A 20,850-nucleotide genomic window follows, 5' to 3' on the forward strand; every position below is an offset into this window, starting at 1 on the left:
AGTCTATGTAAGAGTTCCCAAAACACAATAAAGTAAATTGTATACAATTTTCCCTGAGCAATAACCTTACAAAAATAAACACAAAGGTGGGACAAAGTAGTAAATATGCTAATTCCTAGCCCCTGGTGCAGGTGTGACAGGTAGAAGCTTCAAAGTTGTTTGAGAAGGAAGCAGCGCCATCTTGTGTCAGAAAATATCACAAGCATGTATTTGTCTTTAAAAGTAGTGTTAAAGAAATTTTTATTCATATCATTTTAATTTCTTTTTTAAACGGCTAGATTTAATATAATGCAGATATTTTCAGAAAAAAAAAGAATATTATTGATCATTTTAAGAATAAAGTCGAAATTTCAAGAAAAAAGTCGAAATGTGCAGAATACAGTTGTTTTGAGACAAACTGCCACGGCTGCTGCTCTACAAAATGCCTTGTGTAGCTGAGTTAGTGAAGAAAAAGAAGCCGTCGTGTGATACAACATACATCCTCTTGTTATACTAAGGTGTGACCATTGATCGCATCTGTCCATTACCAGCCATTTCATTTTGAACAAATCCACTCTTCTAGGCTTGTGTGTGGGTATGTCTGACCAGATGCAACTTTCTGCACCATTTTTTCAACTGTAATTTCCACATTTCGACTGTTTTTTCCTCCACATAGATTTTCGACTATAATTTCGATATTTCGACTTTATTCTCAAAATGATGTTTGTTTGTTTTTTCTTAATGTGGCCCATCGTAAAAATGATCATGTCTACACACTGAACACTCATTTTAAAGGAAAAGGTGGAGCTCTCGCTTTATTTCTCGGCAATGTGAAAGATTTCTCTGATTGGTTTGATTTCAGAAATGGGTGGGACATAGCGCAGCAATGACCAATGGAAGTTGATCTAACGCCAAAATACCAAAAAGTAAACAGACTTTGTTTTTATGTATCAGGTGCAACTCAGTTCGCAGAAGTGAAGGTGTTCCTGAGGCCGTGTAGTATTAGACACCCGTCTGGTTTTGAACAATACGAGGACTCTTCTCTGTGCAGTCGCTTTGGTTGTGTTTTTAAGCGTACATCCTGCTGATACAGAGTGCGTTGCACTAGCTGGCGCGCTAAGTAGCCTCTAGCTTGTTTTGGTTGCTGTCTTTTATACGAAAGTAACATTAGCTAACAGCTCTGCCGCGGAGTGACAGCTAGCCGAAGGTAGGGAGATTTGTTTGTAATTTATATGCTTTCTAACAGTTCTTTGGGTTCACGTGTGGTATTTATCGGACATTTAATGTGGTATGATTCTGTAATTTCACACTGACTGTGCAGTGCCATTTCCAAGCGAGCATTGCCACCCACACCGAGTGTTTAGCTTCTAGCTACATTTTTCATCCTGTTTGCACCACATGTCGCTGTGCTGTATGATTCCACTTTAGAAGTAAAGTGAAGGCAGCTTTGCGTGATGTATGTATCAGGCAGACAAACGCGATGAAGCCCGAGCGCCGCTGTGCTGTCATGGCTGAGGATGGAGCTCTGAGTCCAGTAGGGGGACGCGCCGGGTCATCAGGCCGCCTGCGCCGACAGTCCTACAGAAGTTCAGAGCATTTCTGCAGCCTGCTGGACGGCCTACTGTCTCTCAGACACAGTGGGACCTTGTTTGATGTTGTGCTGGTTGTGGAAAGTCGCCCAATACAAGCCCATCGTATAATATTGGCAGCCTCCTGTGATTATTTCAGGTAAAACCCACAGGAGTTATTTTTTGTTTTGCTTTCATCTTCACTTTGCTGTTTTCTCTCTGTGCACACGACAGTACTGTATGCAATCTTTTGTGCCTGTTTCCACAGAGATCCAAAATTATCATACAAGAGCATTCATATGCATGCCATTGACCATCAAAATAGTCAGCCACCTCCAGGCTAGTGAATGAATAAGTTGTTTCCTATAACACACACCACAACATATGCTAATATGTTCTCTAGCAAATCTGACCAGTTACTCTGGCACCCCCGTGTCACAAGACACAGCCTAGGCATTTTGCACAGTCCAGTTGAAACCAAATGTATCCTCAAGCTCAGCAACATTGTCATATGATTACTAGTGGTTTGCATATTTTGGGTTCTGCCACCAGTCACATGATTGCTTTGCCCTCAGAGGCCTTGAATTACACCTGTGATTTAGTCTTTCCCTGCATACTGTAGTCACATCAAAACTTCTGTGGAGGTGATTTAACTTTTAAAAAAATTAAAGAGTTCTTTCTCTGTGATATAACTCTGGTTTGTTTTTATTACCGTCTAAAGCCTAAAACTTGAAAACATTTACTGGTAATAAAACCAGTGTCACTTGTTCCTTTAAGTCCACTGCTTACAAGGTCACCATAGAGCTACTGTGACTGGAATACAAATGTCACCACCAGATAATTTCGAGTGTATTACTGTGAGCATAGTTACTGTGCGGTAATGCTATAGATTCAAAAACGTGTAAAAACCTAACTTGTTGGTATTTGTTCCTGGCTATCTGTTCGTCAGATCACAGTCAGTGTTTGAGCATAAGTGTTCTTATTCACTTGAGTTACTCCATAACAGCCTGGAAATGTTAACAACAATGGAAACATTGCGGATGTCTGTGTGAAGCAGAGATAAAAAGATGGACTCGTCAACCCATCCTTCTGTTCATTTTATTAACTGCTTATCCAATTCTGGGGCTGGAGCCTGTCCCAAATGTCATAGGGTGACAGGCGGGATACACCCTGGGGACGCTGCCAGTCCGTCACAGGACTCCCACAAAGAGAAATAAACAACTACACATACATTCACACCTGGAGCTGGTCTACATTAAATAGTTAATCTAACATGCATGTCCTTGGATTGTGGGAAGAAGCCACAAATTCACACAGAGAACATGCAGACACAACCAGCTGGCAGGTTCAAAGCAGGAACCTTCTTGCTGTGAGGAGTCAGCAGTGATTTGACTCACTCGCACTCAATGTAGGGCAGCTGGTTCAGCTGATTGCAACATTGCACCTGATTTTGACAACACAATCAGGCCCAATGTTGCATCTGTGTTTTAATCTCCCCAAATGTTTCATCAGCTAGTTAAACCAGTAAGGTGACATAGCTGCAGTTTCGTTTTAGGTCTGTGGTGAATTTTACTTTTACTTGCGATTTCTTTCCTACGTCATGTCTCAAACTAAAACTGTAAGAGAAACATTTTAGACGTTTCACTGAAAACGTCAGCCTGTAGTTTGCATAAGCCAAGAGTCAATGCAACATTTTTGTTCTGAATGCTTGTTTGTAGTCAGTGCAGGACTGCAGAATATTTTCAGGGTAATGCAACGTGTCAGTAAACTCCCAGGCTCTGCTCTTGACAGGTTGCCCTCTAACCCCCTTACAGATAATGATTTTCCATTAAGCATTGTCAAATTCAATTTAATTTCACTGGTAAATATGACCTTAAAAGTGCGTATATAGAATAATCAGTTATATTAAAAACAGTTTGTTGGCTTATCCTAAAATAAGGCCTTTTCTCCCTCTGCTGGCACCATTTTTGCTTTTTCTCCCATACATTTGAATTCAAAGTTCTTTGAGTTGCTACATCTCTCCCTGTGAGTCTTATCATTACTGGGCGACCAGGATGACCCAGCATAATACTTTATTACCCTTCTCCACTAGGGGGATGTTTGCAGGAGGCCTCCGGGAAACACAGCAAAAGGAGATTGCAATTCATGGAGTGTCCTACATGGCCATGAAGAAAATACTTGATTACATCTACACGTCAGAGATTGACTTAGACCCAGAGTGCGTGCAGGAAGTCCTGATAGCTGCCACACTTGTACAAGTAGGTTGTTGTTCCTACTTATTTCTTATTCTTATTCTGTTTTTTTTTTTTGGTTTTTTTTAATTCTTTCAGTTAACCTGTGCAGCTTTTGTGTTTTCCAGCTCGAGAATGTCATAGGCTTCTGCTGTGATTTCCTTTTCTCTTGGATGGACGAGAGCAACATTTTAGAGCTGTATCACCTGGCCGATCTCTACGCACTGCAACAGCTGAAGGCCAAAGTGCACTCCTTCATGCTCAGCAACATTCAGACGTTGTCCCGAACAGATGTGTACCGACAGCTGCCCCAGGATGAAGTGTTCAGTGCGCTGAGCAGCGACGAGCTCCAGGTGAACAGCGAGAATGAGGTGTACGAGGCAGCGCTTCACTATCATTACAGTCCCGAGCAGGTGGAAACTGACCAGGTGTACTTGCAGGTCAGTCCAAAGGTGTGTCTGCATTTATACTCATCTATCTAAATAAAGCACACATCTTAATTACACTCTATTAAAGTGTTGCATTTATGTTTCTGTCTCCCTCACCTGAAGGACAATCTCAAGATGCTCGACGCAGTGCGATTTTGCCTGATTGAGAAGCACATGTTGCAGAGATTGCACAACAGACTGAAGCAGTGTCCGCTGAAGGATTCTGTTTCAGCTGCACTGCGTTACCACGAGCAGGAGCTCCTGCAGCCTGTCCTCCAGACTCCTCTCACCCAGCCGCGGTCCACTTTCCACTGCATACTGGGCTTCGGGGGAATGTTTAGTTCCAGCTCCCTCGCATACACCGATCACCTGTTTCAGATGTTTCACCCAAGCTGGGGGGAGTGGAGGAGTCTCACTGCAGCTCACACTCCCCGGATGTCCAACCAGGGCATCGCCGTGCTCAACAACTTTGTTTATCTTATTGGCGGGGACATGAACACCAGTGGATTTCATGCAGAGACCCGCTGCTGGAGGTGAGAGCCTATCATACGCCCTTTATGGTTCATTTTTGTGGTGGAGTTAAAGCTGCAGCTGATTAATCTCATTAATCAGTTTATTACTGAATTTTTAAATTATAAATACAGGAAGCAATCTTACAGGAGGCTCTGGACTTTCATTTGCATGATTTGATCCTCGAGACGATAAAAGGAAAGGAAGGAAGGAGTTTGAGGATCTTTGCCAGCAGATGGAGTTTGCCTAGTTGTCATGGAAATGTAGATTTTCCATGTTACAGTTATTCAGTATCTTAAAGAACTTTTTCTCCGTGTTTGCTTTTTAAATGATGTGTTCACAGTTTATATTTTGACAACATCCGTTTAGGTACATCCACACCTCCAGCATTCACAATACTGTGGTGATTTGGGAGCTTTGAAAGCAGACACAGCTGCAGAAATATCAGGGAGGGAGTTTTCTTCTGGACAAGCAGAAAATGACTGAAATCACACACCTTTTGTGATTTCATCCTTTTTTGCTCAGCAATCTCCGGTGATGTTTGATGCTCTCGGCCTGTCTCCATTATGTTGCAGAATGACTGCCTCATACTCAGGTGTTATTTTCAGTGACGCTTTCACATGAAAGCCCGAGCAAAGAACTCTCTGGTCTTTCAGAGATGTTCTTTAAGTAAGCGAACCTGCTCTTCCTGTTTACCGGTCTGAATGGTCAATATGATGTGCTTACACTGCTGTTCTGGTGAGGAAGATTATCTTTACTAGTAGTTTGCCACAACAGCGACCAACATTAAAAGGGCTCAAGCATTAATTAGATGCAAATGGGGATACAGGTTTGATTCAAGTAAACTAGACACTGATATTTATAGTTTAATTTAGATGCTTTTAATTCAGTGTAAAGATACTAAATACATCGCTCCAGGGGTGTTCTCTGATTCACAGTTACTGTGGTGGAGGATTTCTGAGCAGCTGTCGGTCTCTGGAGGCGTTTCTTTGGCTGACACATTACTGATGTTACTTGCTGGCGTCAGATGTCTTACTGACTTGTGCACCGCATCATAAAGTCATGGAGCTGAATATTCGTAATTTCTGAGCTTTAACACCAGTTGACAGGGCTGGTGGGAGGTGGAGAAATGAAGTGGGGGGAAGAAAGTTGACTTCATGCTGAGACTTTGCACACAAACATCCCCAACTAAAAATCATTTACTAATGTTGCCAGTGCCTTTTTTTTATATGAACATTGGAAATTGAAGAAGTGAACTGAGTACAGGTTAGAGTAAAGGGGATTGGCTCGTTGCTTTAAGATGAAAAAAAAAACAACAACAAAAGAGCTGCTAAATCCTTAAAGATTTTTAAAACGTTATCAATAGAAGCCTAACGGTTCTGTTTTGTTTTAATAGAGTTTCCACTTTGCTTCCAAATGAGCTCATCTTTCATAAGGTTCTTCTTCACTGTTCTGAGACTCGTCTGCTCTTTCCAGATACGACCCCCGTCACAACAAGTGGCACACCATCCAGCCTCTGCAGCAGCAGCATGCCGACCACTGTGTTTGTGTTGTGGGCGGCCATATTTATGCCATTGGAGGACGAGACTACAACCACGAGCTGGAGTCGGTGGAGCGTTATGACCCACACAAAGACACGTGGGAATTTGTGTCTCCTCTAAAGAGAGAGGTATGGAAACCTGAAGGTGTGAAAGATTGAAAATGAGTGCATCTGATTCTTCTACTGTCCACATGATGGCGCTGCTTACTCACATTTGTGCTGAGACCTACATCCACTGTAATACTAGTCTACCCTTTCAGGTGTATGCCCATGCTGGAGCAGTGGTGGATGGAAAAATTTATATAACGTGTGGGCGCCGAGGCGTGGCGTACCTCAAAGAGACTTGCTGTTTTGACCCAGCAGCCAATCGCTGGACAGGGTGCGCAGAGGGCCCGGTGGAGCGGGCGTGGCACGGCATGGCAGCTGTTAACGGCCGCATGTACGTTATTGGAGGAAGTAATGACGAGCGCGGATACAGGAGGGATGTCCTGAAGGTATCGTCCTGAGTGATCGCAGCTGTTTATCGTTGGCTCTTTGCTTCTCATGCAGTTTAAAGTATTGCCTCTTTTTCAGCCTGCTCACCTCTGTTTTTTCCTCCTATAGTATGAATTTAAATTTAAAAATATTCCACGGCCTTTTCTAGACTGACATTATTTTGCATACTAATACAGGCCAGAAGCTTTGACTTCTCAAGCTAATTAAAATCTGTACGAGCCAGAGCAGCACGTTTTGATGCTCTGCCTGCAGCACTTTTATGAAATAAAAAGTCATTTATTGCTTGCTTTATTTTTTTCTTCAATTTCAGGTAGCGTGCTTTAACCCCACAGCCAACTCCTGGTCTTTAATGTCCCCCCTCCCTGCGGGCCACGGAGAACCCGGCATAGCTGTGCTGGACAGTCACATCTACGTTGTGGGAGGGCGTACGCACGACAAAGGCAACAGGATGAAATACGTTCACGTGTACAACGCCGACAAAGACGAGTGGAAAAACGGCACGAAGTTTAAGGCGCACGTCTCCGGCCTGGCAGCCTGTGTAGCGCTCATGACCCCCGCTGTGATTGCCCAGGCCAGAAGCTGGGAGCAACGCACCAAGGCTTCGTGGGAAGAAGTGGACATGGACAGCTCGGATGACTCAAGTGTGGACTGAAGCTGCCGTGTTAATTGGATTCCATCATCATCAAGGACCTCCTTGCGATCTCTTTCTTTCTTTCATTTAACTCTGCATGTTGAGTTTCGGATGTATTTAGTTTTTTGGGGGGGTCACATGCATGTTGACAACTCGGAGTGCCTCTGAACCAAAGGTGTCATTCAGGACCTTTTTCTTATTTCTCTGATCTGACCTTAGGTACTCTTGCCCCGTCCGGGAATCTCTTCTCTGAACAAATGTTCACGCTGCTGTTTGTTACTGATCGCTCGTCATAATTTCCTTAAAACCACCGGTGTTTCTGCGACGCTTATCACAGAGAGCAAAGGACGCTTTCGAGATTAGTAGCTATGCAATAACATGGTACTTTGGAGTAAAGACACGAATGTGGGCTTTTCCTTTAAGACTGTGGGGCCCCGAGTTATTACTGTGGGAACAGTATTACTGTGTGGCTAAATAAACATAAAAGCAACATGTTGCTCACTGCTAGCAAGGACAAGTCTGTGGCGAGACTGCCGGAGAAACTCAAAACCCGACGATGAATCTCCACCGAAATCCACAACTACCAAAACAAGAGAGCAAAAACTATGACCAGGCATATCCCAGACCAGAGTGTGCTCTGGTGTGACAACTTGAAGCTGAATGGGTCACAAAGCCACTTGGAGATTGGAGAAGTGACTTCTTCCTTATTTCTATTTTCTGCAATGTCACACACTGAAGTTGTATTCTGTAGTAATAACAGTTCCTGTTTCTAAAACAAAAATACTATAAAAGCAGTTTTGCAAAAAACAAAAAAAAACCCAAGCACGTGTTTTATCTGTGAAAAGAATGGCGGGGGTCACACAGTTAAGCTCTCATTATTCCTCAGCTGGTTCTCTGCATTGTCAGTGCACAACAATAAGCATACAAGAAGTGGGTTTTGTCTCCATCCCCCAGACAGCTGCTCAGTGGAGCTATCATCTCTCCAAACCTCTGAATGATCGTTATGTTTTGCAAATATCGTGCCTTGTTTTCTTGCTTTCATTCACTCTTAGCCTGAGTTTATATGTGATCTGCGTATGTCTGAACAGAGACGAGCCTTAGCTATCGTGCCTCTGATATCATCATATAAATAATGAATAATTCCAAATAATAATTATTTAATTTATTTATGTCTGTAGCTAGATAGAGGAAGGGGTCTACAGATTGAAGTTGCCATTTATTTGTAAATGAAATGTGAAAATTAACCATTATTTTTGTGCATGTGTGTCCTTTCACTGATCCGCTCATCACTTGAGCTTAATCGGAATCCTCATGATGGTTTATTTCAGAATATTTGTCTTCACCGAATCGCTTAGCACTGTGTGTGTGTGTGTGTGTGTGTGTGTGTGTGTGTGTGTGTGTGTGTGTATGAGAGTGTGAGTGTGTGTTGCCATGGTTCATTGCAAACCCTGTTTCACACTGGACTCAACCACTGTTAACGCTTCATTTGAACCCACGTAATTGTAAATGTACCCGCCTTTTCCACATGATTTGCTGGAAACACTGTCAAACATATGCAAACAAGATAACTTTTTAAATTTGATTAAAAAATATATGTCCTGCTTTTGTCACGTCTGAATGTTGTATAGGGAAAAGTGTTACATGGATTTTACAATGGACTGGATTTTGTGCCAGCGTTGAGCTGGAAGCACCATTTATATGTCTTGGGAATCAAACATCTACGGAACTGAAACTGACTTCTAAGAAATATTAGTTTTTGTTTTGCTTTTTCCTTAAGAAAAGAAGAAGTAATTGCTGAGAAAGTTACAGGAAATTGTCAGGCGTGTAACTAAGAAGCAGATGTTTTGGCTTCGACAACTCTCTGACTTGAGTTTGTCTTTTTTTGTTTGTTTAATTTAAAGCCCATTTCATAAATCTAACATCAGCTCCCAACAGTTGATTGTGCTCCTTGTTTGAACTGCTGCCTCCTGCCTTTTATTCCTCCCAGTCTCTACCAGTTCCTCTCCATTTGGCTCTAAACTCCATCAGCTTTATGAAGGCTGACTGCTACTTTCCTCTCTGAGGCTGTTTCATCTACATCTGTTACCCCCCATCAGCACTAAGTGTGTGTGCTCCCTCCCACACACCCCTCTCTTTCACACTATTGTGCCAGCCCCCAGCAAGTAGTCTGGCAGGATCTGCTGACATCAGCGCTGGACATCCAGGATCTGTGTTTGTGTTTACGCATCAAATCTCTGTGTTCTAAAACTATACTACCACCTCGGGGCCACTTAAAACGTACAGTCACGCTCTTAACCGCGTCAGCGGCCGTTACAGACATCTGAGTGCGGGTCGATCTGGTGCTCTTTGCTGGACCATTATCAGAGCAATTAAAAGGCCCACATTAGCCTGTGATGTAGAGTTATGCAGATTAAACCCAGTGGAGTTGAGGATGTATGAGCCGAGGGGATTTTGCTAAGTGCCCACTTGTATCCTCTACTTTCTCCTGCTCTGCAGGAGAGGAGGAAGTCAATTCAATAGATAACAAAGAAAGTCACCTGTAGACGAAGATCTGGCCTGCAAAACATTGCCTATCATTGTGTCGCAGACGATTTCACTTCTATATGTCTACACTGGAGTGTAGACATATAGAGTCATAGGGGCCATAGGGGGGCTTTGTCTTTATATCGTGGAGCATAAAACGATGAGTTTATCATTTATGTTTGCACCAGTATCTAATAGGGGTGGGTTTTGATAATCGATTTATCGATTAAAATCAATTCTAGCTCAGATAACGTGATATCGATTCATTAAAATCCTGAATCGATTTTTTAATATAAATTTATTTTGCCTGAAATGCCAGAATCTCAGGTGAAACCTCACAACATTTCAACAACCACCAAACAGCTAAAACAGTGAATGAAAGCAGGAACACAATACTTCAAGAACAGTTTCCCGTCTAAAAATCTGTTTTCTGCATTATTCGCTTGCTTGTTACGCACAAGACTGCCATTGTTTACAGCGCTGTCGGCTGCTGTTTTTTTTCCCCTTTTACTTACTTCTGAAAAGAAAACCTAATTTCTGCTGTTCAATGGGCTACAGAACAAATTGAAACTTTTTTAAATTATGCAAAATGCAAAACGCTTAGCTGTGTCTCTGATAAAACCGCTGTAACTTCAGAGGAAATGTCCATGTTGATTAATGGTTTTCTTTCGTTTTTGATCTACTACAGAATATTTTTATAAAATCCCAGGCCAGGAAAATCACCTTCAGGTTTTTCTGTGTTTTATCTTCAGCTACTTTGACACAAAGGCATCTGCTGTGATGCTTACACCTTTGATAAAGTCTTGCGAGTGTCAGCTTCCTTTTTATAGATACAAAAATATGTAAATGTACTGATCTTAATTATAATATTTCTGACTGGCTGAGGCAAAATTTCCCAGATACAAATCGAATTGAATCTAATCATGGATCGAATTGATTCGGGACCTTGTGAATCAGAATCGAATCGATTCTAGAAATCAGTGACGATACCCAGCCCTAGTATCTAAGTAACCCCTGTTTTTGCTTGAAGTCCTGCAAAAAGTTGTATTATGTATTTTGTATCACAAAGTTTTTTCATGCAGTTGCTGAACATTTGGCCTGCTTTGCACTTTCCTCGTGAACTATTCCCAGGTGTAATTTGTATTTTTTTTCACATGTATATATTAATTTATACTTTAATTACTCAGAAAAGATTTCTATAAAGTAATAAAACTGACCATTTTTTCTCTCTTTTTTTACTTATTTGATTTTGCATGTCTAAGTTACATGTGTAGTCCAGACCTACTTAACTGTATGCAACTTGAGGGTCTCATTAGTATGACACGCATGAAAGATGGGATTTTACTGTTGTTAACATGTTATTAGACAGATTATGAGACCATATTATGAACGGAGACCAGCTGTGACATCACTGTAATGCTGTAAGCAAATTAACGTAATGCACTGACGAGTATTTTAGCACATGTTTTTGGCTTAGAACACAGGTTTCCTGCAGGTGTAGATGGCATGAAGACAAATCACCCTTGTGCATTCATCCATGCAGTATGAGCCTATATTCACCTAGTTCAACCCTTTAAAGTGTGAAAACCTCAAAGCCTGCATGGAAAGCAGCTGCACAGTTTGCAAGTCTCCTGATCTTTATCATCAGGTCAGACAGATTTTAAAAAAGTTACCTTTTGTGACAATGAGTCGTGAATCTGTTTGCAAAACTCTCAGCTGCTACTGTAGATTAATTAAAATGCAACAGAAATGTTAGTTATTGTGGGCAGAGGTAGAAAATGTGGTGATGAAAGCAAAAAACAGATACAGTCCTGTTCCTGTACAACGGAGCCCAGGGTGGAAGAGGTTAAGCAAACTGTTTCTCTGAATCTGAGCTCCCTCTGCTCCGACCTGCTCACCGGGCAGTCAGATTCCTGTAAAGATCAGCCTCTTCTCGTCCTCATTAAAATGGGCAAATGAAGTGTGTTCAGCAGGAGAAGCCTGTGGGTGGACAACGCCAGTTCAGGGAAGCGCTCGGATAATGAATTGCACTGGATAAAATCCACACTAGACTTGGGTTTCTCCTGAAGGATAATTCCCCCCCCCCAAACCACTCTTCCTCTTACCCCCCTTGGATTTTACGAAAGTCATTAGCAGCCCATATCCCCCTGAGGGTGGAGACAGTGGGTTCTGCCTGTGTTTTTCAGTTGTGAAAAGGAGCCAACAGCCTCCCCCTTTTTCATGCTTTTTAAGGCTCATTGACATGGAGAACGAGGGCCGTGGAGATGCTTTATGTGCCGGTGGGTAAACCACAGCAGGTGACCCAGAGTCGCAGTAATACAGCGTCTTTAACGCATGCTGTGCTTGTCGAAACTACAGAGTATAGCCTCATTAGATCAACAAAAAGGAAATACAAACAAACACCACCAAAGGCTGCGGCTCTTATCAGGGGTGGCCAGGTACAAAGCATGCAGATGTGCACCCACTGGGAGAAGGCCAAGGAGTTCAGGCACTTTTACAAACTCTTATCCATTCAGTCAGGAGACTGGCTGCATGCATGAACATCGACTGGGAGGAAATCAAAGTCAACGGGCAGATGCTGGTGTGAGAAATAATTAAAGGGTCACAAGTAAATAAAAAGGATACGATTCTAGAGACACTCCACAACCTTTGTTGTCACAGTTTTGTTTGAATAGAAGAAAAATGCATAAGGGTGAGATTCAGGATAGAAAAATATTTGTTTCATACCTCATATTGGTCTCTTTTTGTACACTTTCGTATCTCAAGTTAATAAGACATCAGTGTAAAAATGATATGGATTTCACACACAAGACTTCGAGTCCAGAGACTTTTATTTATTTTTTATGTTTTTTTATGTCACACCACAATTTGTCAAACAATAATTGCACACAAATGATTAACTCTTACATTATTATTCTTAGCTTTTTACAAAAATATTTATTTACACTGGGAAATGAGGTGAAATGCAAAATAAATAGTTTTTTTTTTCTTTTTTCAAACAATTAAACCACAAACTTGAGTTGCACTCAGCATTAAATGGCCGGTTTGAATCCTGCCAGTCGGGGCAGCAGACAGAGCCACTCCTTTTTCTTATTCTCTCCTCTCAGTTTTTCTCACTCTGGCTGCAGGGTTGGGGCCCTCAGCCTTGTATAGTCATGCGCTCTCACAGCTGTGAGTGCCGGGATCAGCTTTTTGTTAAGATGGCAGCGGTAAAGTAACTCTCAGTTGACGGTGGAGATTCCTTCACCAGCACGAATAAGAGAACAGCGGGTACTGGCTCCACTCGGTCACGTTGCCATGGTGATAGCTGTGATGCACAGCTTGCGTGGTGTAGTCAGTGGTCAGATGATGAGGAGGGGGATACTGGGAAGGACCTGGGCCGCCCCACTGGCCCAGGGGCTGCTCGGTGCTGTAGGGGTTGTAGATGTGGTGACCGATGACCCCTGGCTTGCTGGCCTGGGCCACAGACATGTTGAGCACCCCTGTGTAGTCCTGGGGGCCCGGGAGGTGCTGGGGGCCACAGCTGGAAGGGCCAACCTCACGGGCCTTTGAGGAGTCGTGATCAGGGACCGTGGCTATGTCGGGAACTCTGGACTCAAAGCTGCTGCGTCCGGATCCACTGTTGCTGCTGCCGATGCTGGAGGAGGGGGACGGGGACTTTCCATACTCATGGAACCTGGGGAGTAAAAAAAGAAGAAGAAAAGAACAAATATTGATTGGCATTCATCAAAACAACATGATTATAATATGATCTGCTGCATCGCTGTTTACCTGTATGACTGGTAGGAAGCTGGAGTAGGAACAAGCTGCTCTGTGCTGTAGAGATCTCTTGTGTCTGCCCCAACAGGAGAGTCAGTCCTCACTCTGTGCTCTCTCTCAGCATCCCAAGGAGAGTAGCGCTCCTCTTTGACACCATCCTCTTCTTTTCTTTTGGGCAGCTCTTCATCCTCTCCGTCGAAACCTTCATACGAAGACTGGCAGAAGTCTGAGGAGCCACAGATCATCAAATGAGAGGAAGAACAAAACAAAAAAAGCATCAACATGAAGAGAGAAGAGTGTGAAAACGGTACCTGGTGGACTGTCTTCTTCAGAGTTCAAAATGTCTGATGCCTTGGTCCTCTTCTCAAGGCATGATGGGTCCTTGTTGGCACGTCTGCAGCAGTAGATCAGTTATATTAAAAACAAATACAAACTACAATACACTGAACAATAAATGAGCTCAGATCCTTTCAAGTCAACGGACCAAACTGGAGCTTTCGCGTTGGCATTTTAACCTCACCTTTTCTTATTAGTGCCTTCATCCCGGAAGCCTTTTGCAAATGGGTTGTGATCGATCTTCAGCTTTGTAATCTGCAGGAGAGGGAGACACAAAGTCAAAGTTAAAACTTTGTGATTTGTCTCTCGGCACACGGCATACTTGCAGTGCTAGAAACAGACCTTAGTGTTCTGGTAGGCAGTGACTGCAGTGAAGGAAGTCTCCGGGAAGGTGAAGGTCTGGAAAACACTCCAGCGCACACTGAACAGGTCGTCTGCCTGGACAATGTGGAAGCGCGGATGGTAGCGATGCATGGAGTGCAAAATGATCTGCAGACAAGGAACATTTTTTTGAACATTTTTCGCTTCCTTGAACGCGGTTTTACTGTGTGCTTTTGACATGTCGACTTAAAGACCACGCTGTCTTTTTTATCCGCTTTTATCCCCGGTGGGAGGAAACTGTAATCGGAAGGTTGTTGAATTAACTATCCTCCAGCCAAATGTTAGAAAAAAAGCACTGCCGAAACGTTCGGTCTAAAGACGTCAAAGTGTTGCAGATGTTGCTTTTACTCACATGGCCGTGCTGGTCGAGCGTGTTGTTGGTCAGCTTGAGCTTGAGGAAGGAGACGGACTGCTTCATCCAGTGACTCCCTGGTGCTGGAGAGTCTGGGTGGAGGTAGGTTCTGCAGGGTGGCTGAGGTTCTGCTTTTCCTGCCACCTCCCACTTCTTTTTATTCCACTGTTGGAAAGAGACACATGAGTCAGTCAATTTGAAAAAGGTGAGTAGCGGAAGAATTTTCAAATCCTTCCTTTTCCACCATAGACTGGAGAGCGGTGGCTGGCCTGTACCACCCACAGAGATGGGGAGGGGAGCGGGGGGTAGTACAGTGGGCTCACAGCAGGGGATAGAAAAACAGGAAGAGATAACATCCTTTGATGTACAATGTTGGGTGTGTGTGGGGGGTGGGGGTGGGTGATAAACAGGGGATGTCTTGTCTGGGGCTAGTGGCTACCACTTTGGGTTATCTACAGCCAAACCTATGACTCTAGTGAGGCCTTGGGAAGTGAATTTTCTCTCATGCATGACTCATTAATACACAAAGGAGAAAGCTACTGGTGTCTTACCTTATACCTGAAACCATCCTCTGGGACCATGTCGACCAACAACACGTACTTGGCACATGGAATAAGCCCGGATAGATTCACTTTGCAATGTGGAAACATTCGCCTGGTAAACATGGGAGAAAGAATGAGTTCTGTAAAAGGTGGGGGAGCAAGGTGTGAACATTTAACATTTTATTTTATTTTTCTGTTGCCCTACCTTCCCGGTTTAGTGATGATCATCTCTGTCCCTATTTCATGGAAGGTCGTCCACAGTTCAGTGTCCTCCAGAAACATCCTGATATTGCCCTGGAGATAGGCATCAGGTCCGGGAGCTATGTGGGCCGGAGGAGGCCCACTGAAGTTGGACTTCAAGTCTAGAAGAAAAACATGAATAAGCATTTTTTACTGGAAAAACTGGTAGAAGAAGACACGTGTGCTTACGGAGGCAAAGCTGATATTAAGAAGTAGTCATCAACTCACCTCTGATGGACTGCATCCTTTGGATTAAACTTGATATGTTTTTAACTGAAAAGGCTTTAAAAAAAAAAAAAAAAAAAAAAACAACGAAAGAAAGAAAGAAAAGACAGAGAACTCAGTCCAGGTGTGTGATATCCAAAGTGCGTCTTCAGCTCTTCTCTGTCTCCTGGGTCTCTTTCCACACATGCAAAAGAAAAATCCAACAGCCCAGGAAGGAAGTCAGAAGGTCAAATCAGTCCTCGCTGCAGATGTTTCAGAGATGCTGAGTCCTTGCAGGATGGGATGACCATGACTTTTAAGGGTAGCCCAGGAGTGGGTGGGGCCAGGGAGGCCATCCTTTTGAAGTGGCACAATGATGGGTTGGAGTCCAACTGTGATTGGAGAGTGCTGGAAATCAAAGAGACTTAACAGAGGCTTGATACCATCCCCACAGGAAGGTGGGGGGGGGGGGGGGGGGGGGTGAAAGAAATGCATCTTTATTAACTGCTAAGAGACTTTAAAAACAAATAGAGATGGACTTCCGTGCTGCAGAACACATAACTCAGTCCAGCAAAACCTGTGTAAATATTTCCCTCACACACACACACACACACACACACACACACACACACACACACACACACACACACACACAGAGTCTGCTCATGAAAATGCCATTTAGTGTGTTTGTGGTTAGAAAAAAGTCATTATAATTCATTTGGCACAACTGAGAGAAACACAGCTGAAGGTCTGTGTAAACGGGTTAATGCACTGTGGTCTGTGTGTGCATACAGGTAGGGTCTATTTTTTTTTTTTTTACATTTTTCAGAAAATCAGCAGTGTTTTCAATAGCTTAGTTAAAGTACACAGGCTTTTCTCATAAATACATTGCATAAATCTGACATATTGGTCTGGAAATGCACACATACACACACACATATATGTATTTTCATATTCTATATATAATACATTTTTTCATCATCTCCTTTACACTTTCCATCAAAGGCACCCACAGCAGTGGGTGGGAAACTCTATGTAAACCCATAATGACGATGACAACATGCACTCTTTCTGCAGGTAACTTTCACCTGAGGGCTTTGTGTGAAGCCTGCCAGGTAGTGAAGACTGCATGGAAAGAAGGGGGGGGGGTATGTGTATTCAGGTGTCTAGACAACCCCTGATAGATAATCTCATTAAACTGGTTCCCCTTGAAATGAGCACGTTTCTGCAGCATGGAGAAAGCCCAGGCAATTAACAGCCAGTTAGCACCAAAGGCCCAAGTCAGCCTTGAATGGGACAGGAGGGGTCAGAGAATAAAGACCTGGCACAACAATCCAGCCATCCTCCAGCCCTCCACACATGGGACAAAATCCACAGCTGCGTCTTTGCTCGCAGGCCCGTCTCCTCCTGCATCATGCCACTCGCTGCAGGCAAAAGAATTTATTAGAAAACTGCAAGTATTTGCATAGAAGGGAAAGAGAGAGAAAACCACAGTTTCCCTTCTTGCCTCCACCAACACACACACTCACAAATTTGAATTAAGTGAGTTTCACATCTCATTGAACCTCTTTTTCTTTTTCCTAGCACAGACACATCACTTCCAGTCAGGTTTCTAATTGTAATCCCATGTATGTGTGCTGCATACAATGCCTTCTGTAGGCCCAAACCCTTTTACTCCCACACACCAAGGAGTCTTTTGTTCACGTGTGACTGTATGGATAACAGCTCCGGGCACAAAACTGCGTGTGATATACGAGCGGCTTTTACAGGTGAGGAGCGAAACACAGAGGTGGGTTTATGAGACAGCAGAATTGGCAGTTGGGTGTGCATAAAGAGGCGCGAGAAATAAAGTCTCCCCTGTGAAAGTATTGAGCAGCCTGTTTAAGACTTTTGTGGAGGGTCGATGTAGAGTAAAGAAAAAAAAGGAGGAGGGGTGACATTCAGCTTTTAATGATACACTTAAGAGATCGTGGTCTGATAATTTACCTATGTTAAATGCCCTGATGCAGGGCTCTCCACTCTCTCTGTGGAATTGGCCCTCCCCCCCCCACCTTATGTGAAACACAAATACACTGATGCTCTCCACACTTCTTCTCTGGTCATGTTTCAGGGGACCAGAGAAGGGGTCACGCAACTTTTTTGGCTGTTTGTCAGCAACGCGAAGGGCTGAATTCTCTTTAGATCACTTCAGCTTTAGCAGAGGAGAGCATGTCAGCTTCAGAGCGGAGGTGTACATTTCAGCAGCGGCAGTGTCAATCCCATTACGCAGTGGTTCTGAAGGCGACAGGTGTGACTGCTAAAGGCCTCAGTGCGGGGCCAGGCGACAAAAAGTCAGGGTGTACAGAGCCATGACAGAGAGCTTATGTAAGAGCAAGCCCGGGGAGATTTAGGCTGGATGACAAATCAGGGAGCCTGTCTGGAGAAGACTGATAGAGGCTGCCAAAGCCCAAATATACTCCATGAATAACGCTTTTTTACTAAAGAATGTTCGAGGGTGACAGAAAGGGTCTCGCGCTGCAAAAAAAGACTTATCAGAGATACGCTGTGTCGCAGTGACTCCTACTCCCAGATCACCTTCAGCAGAGCTCTTCTACCTACCAGGTGTCAGTCTTTGGCCATTTGCTTTAACTGCACAGATCTCCCTGTGCTCAGCATTTAACAGCTGCCAATATACAGCCAGGGCCGAGGGATCAGACGGCTCTCTGGCAGCCCAATAAAACGCCCCCTTGAGTGCAATGACGAGAAATCTCACACCTTTTGCTCACATTAGCCATGCAGCGTAGTCCTTTTGATGCTAAATCAGCCACATTGAGTGGTTTGTAGAGACAGCAGCCGGCAACTAACACGACGAATGAGAGGAACGATCAATTTACTTTAGATCGTTGGAGGTGCTGTGTTATGATTGGTCACTTTAAGAAAAAAGTTGAGGAAAAATGGGAGAGAGGATCCTTCCATGCCCCCTCTGACATCCCTGTCCTAAATGCAGAGTGGCCGTGATCTCATCTACACAAACTTGGGGCTGGGGGACCTCACATTTGGTCCACCACATAAGAAAACAAATCTCACATCTAGCTTGCCTGGCAAAGAGGGCAAATGACAACTTCACAGCACTTCATAAGAAACTCCTGGAAGTTGCTAATGAAGACTAATGGCTTCCCTTGTGTCAGAGATTTCACACCACTGTGCACAAGCCCTTTGACCGCAGTCAGTGTGGTCAGATGGCTGCAGGAGTTCAGAGGCTGTGCAGCTCCACCACCAGCAGGAGGACTCAAAGAGGAGAAATCCATCTTCACCAGAGCTGAGTCTTAGGAGGTGCACAGTGCCCCAGTTGTGAATCTCCTTAAGGCAGATGTGTGACATTGCACAAGATGAAAAGAACACAATTTCAGCTGTCCTGAAATGAGTTTTGGGAGTTTTTGGTTTTAAGTTATTTGATCACAACAGAAAATAAAATGCAGACAACGGGAAATAGTGGGAAATCCAAGTCACCATGTGTGCCCCCCAAAGGTTTGTGCTTTCTTTAAGTGTGGGACATTTATACTGTCCAATGAGAGTTGTTTGTAAGGTGTCTTAACACTTCTATGGTGCTTTCCTCTGACTAAACAGAGAGTTGACTCAACATTAGAGCAACAGCCTCAAACTGCACTCATAGTTGTCAGATTGCTTAAACGTGACTTTGTTACAATACAGTTTGCTAAATGTGTTACTTTGTCTGACATGAATAATAAATGCTTATGTAATCTATTGTAAATGTATTATTAAAAGGACACTCATATGCCATTTCATTAGGTACAGCAGCTTGCTCGCACCAATATCTAATCAGCTACTCACATAGCAGCAAGTGAATGTGGTCAAGATGACCCGCTGAAGCTCAAACTGAGCATCAGAATGAGGACGAAAGGTGATTTAAGTGACTTTGAATGTGGCATAGTTGTTGTTGTTGCCAGAAAATCTGCTGGGATTTTAACACCCAACCATCTGTAGAGTTTACAGAGAATCGTCAGTTTTTAGGGAGAAAGATGCCTTGATGATGTCAGAGGTCTGAGGAGAATGCTTTGAGCAGTGAGACAACAGCAACTCAAATAACCACTTGTTACATTGAAGGTAGAAGAGCATCTCTGAATGCATGTTAAACCTTGAAGCAGATGTGCTACAGCAGCACAGGAGTGCAACAGGTGCCACTCCTGTCAGCTTAGAACAGAAAACTGAGGCTACAGTTCGCTGGGGCTCACTGAAACCGGGCAACAGTAGGCTGGAAAAACGCTGCCTGCTCTTACGAGTCTTAATATCTGCTGCAGCTTCAGTGCGCAGGGTCAAAATGTGGTGTAAACAACATGAAAGCATGGATCCATCCTGCCTTGTGTCAGTGACTCAGGCTGCTGCTGGTGGCGTGATGATGTGGAGGAAATTTTGTTAGCACAGTTTTGAGCCCTTAGTACCAACTGACATGCCGCTGAAACCCCACATCCTATTGCTGCTGACCATATCCATCCCTTTATGACCACAGTGCACCCATCGTCTAAGAGGATAGCACACCATGTCACAAAGCTCGGATCATCTCGAGCTGGTTTCTTGAACATGACAATGAGTTGTCGTGTACTCCAATGGTCTCCACAGACACTAAATATTAACTCGACAGAAAACATCTGGGATGTTAATATGAACCAAACTCTGAGGAAGGATTCCAGCATCTTGTTGAATCTGTGCCATGAAGGTCCAAACCAGTACTAGCAAGGTGTAGGTAACATAGTGGACAATGAGTGTTTATACTTGGAAATAAAACTAACGTACAGTTTCAAAAAATGTTGGGGTGCTGTGTAAAATGCAAAAGGCATATGATAAAAAAAGAAATAAAACTGTTTATATTATAAAGAAAACACATCAAGAGTTAACACTGAGAAATCACCTGAAAAAGCATCTCAGAATGAATAAGGTTAATTAGTAACATGATTGGGTATAAAAAGAACATAAGACAGGCCGAGTCTTTCAGAGGTAAACGTGGGGAGTTCACTGCTCAGAGTTCATGTGGGTAAAACTTGAACGTAAGCAGCAGGTTTGAGAAGGCACCATTAATATTTACAAGACTAGGAGTGACACATTCTATTATGCAGACTCCTTTCAGGGAAATCAT

At 43.4% G+C, this 20,850-nt stretch overlaps 2 protein-coding genes across 4 annotated transcripts; one reads left to right on the plus strand and one right to left on the minus strand.

Annotated features, from left to right (window-relative positions):
• Positions 1 to 894: 894 nt before the first annotated feature.
• On the plus strand, positions 895 to 8,981 carry klhl22 (kelch-like family member 22). Of its 3 annotated transcripts, none has more exons than XM_082554352.1 (8): positions 895 to 1,186; positions 1,425 to 1,707; positions 3,640 to 3,805; positions 3,907 to 4,230; positions 4,330 to 4,739; positions 6,193 to 6,385; positions 6,517 to 6,750; positions 7,062 to 8,981. In XM_082554352.1, exons 2-8 carry the CDS (start codon positions 1,460 to 1,462, stop codon positions 7,401 to 7,403), a joined length of 1,917 nt encoding a protein of 638 aa, XP_082410478.1. In that variant the 5' UTR covers positions 895 to 1,186; positions 1,425 to 1,459; the 3' UTR covers positions 7,404 to 8,981. The 3 variants fall into 3 exon arrangements, with proteins under 3 accessions (XP_082410478.1, XP_082410477.1, XP_082410479.1); XM_082554351.1 differs by having other exon boundaries at positions 1,447 to 1,707; XM_082554353.1 differs by having other exon boundaries at positions 1,447 to 1,707; positions 3,907 to 4,218.
• Positions 8,982 to 12,773: 3,792 nt separating this feature from the next.
• On the minus strand, positions 12,774 to 15,803 carry tbx16 (T-box transcription factor 16). Its single transcript, XM_082553361.1, has 9 exons — positions 15,744 to 15,803; positions 15,481 to 15,637; positions 15,285 to 15,387; positions 14,734 to 14,898; positions 14,343 to 14,489; positions 14,185 to 14,255; positions 13,976 to 14,058; positions 13,677 to 13,890; positions 12,774 to 13,581 (listed from the first exon to the last, which is right to left on the minus strand). Exons 1-9 carry the CDS (start codon positions 15,757 to 15,759, stop codon positions 13,149 to 13,151), a joined length of 1,389 nt encoding a protein of 462 aa, XP_082409487.1. The 5' UTR covers positions 15,760 to 15,803; the 3' UTR covers positions 12,774 to 13,148.
• Positions 15,804 to 20,850: the final 5,047 nt, after the last annotated feature.

The sequence above is a fragment of the Aulonocara stuartgranti genome (assembly GCF_965226115.1).
Source record: "Aulonocara stuartgranti genome assembly, chromosome: 12".
Taxonomy (NCBI): Eukaryota; Metazoa; Chordata; class Actinopteri; order Cichliformes; family Cichlidae; genus Aulonocara; species Aulonocara stuartgranti.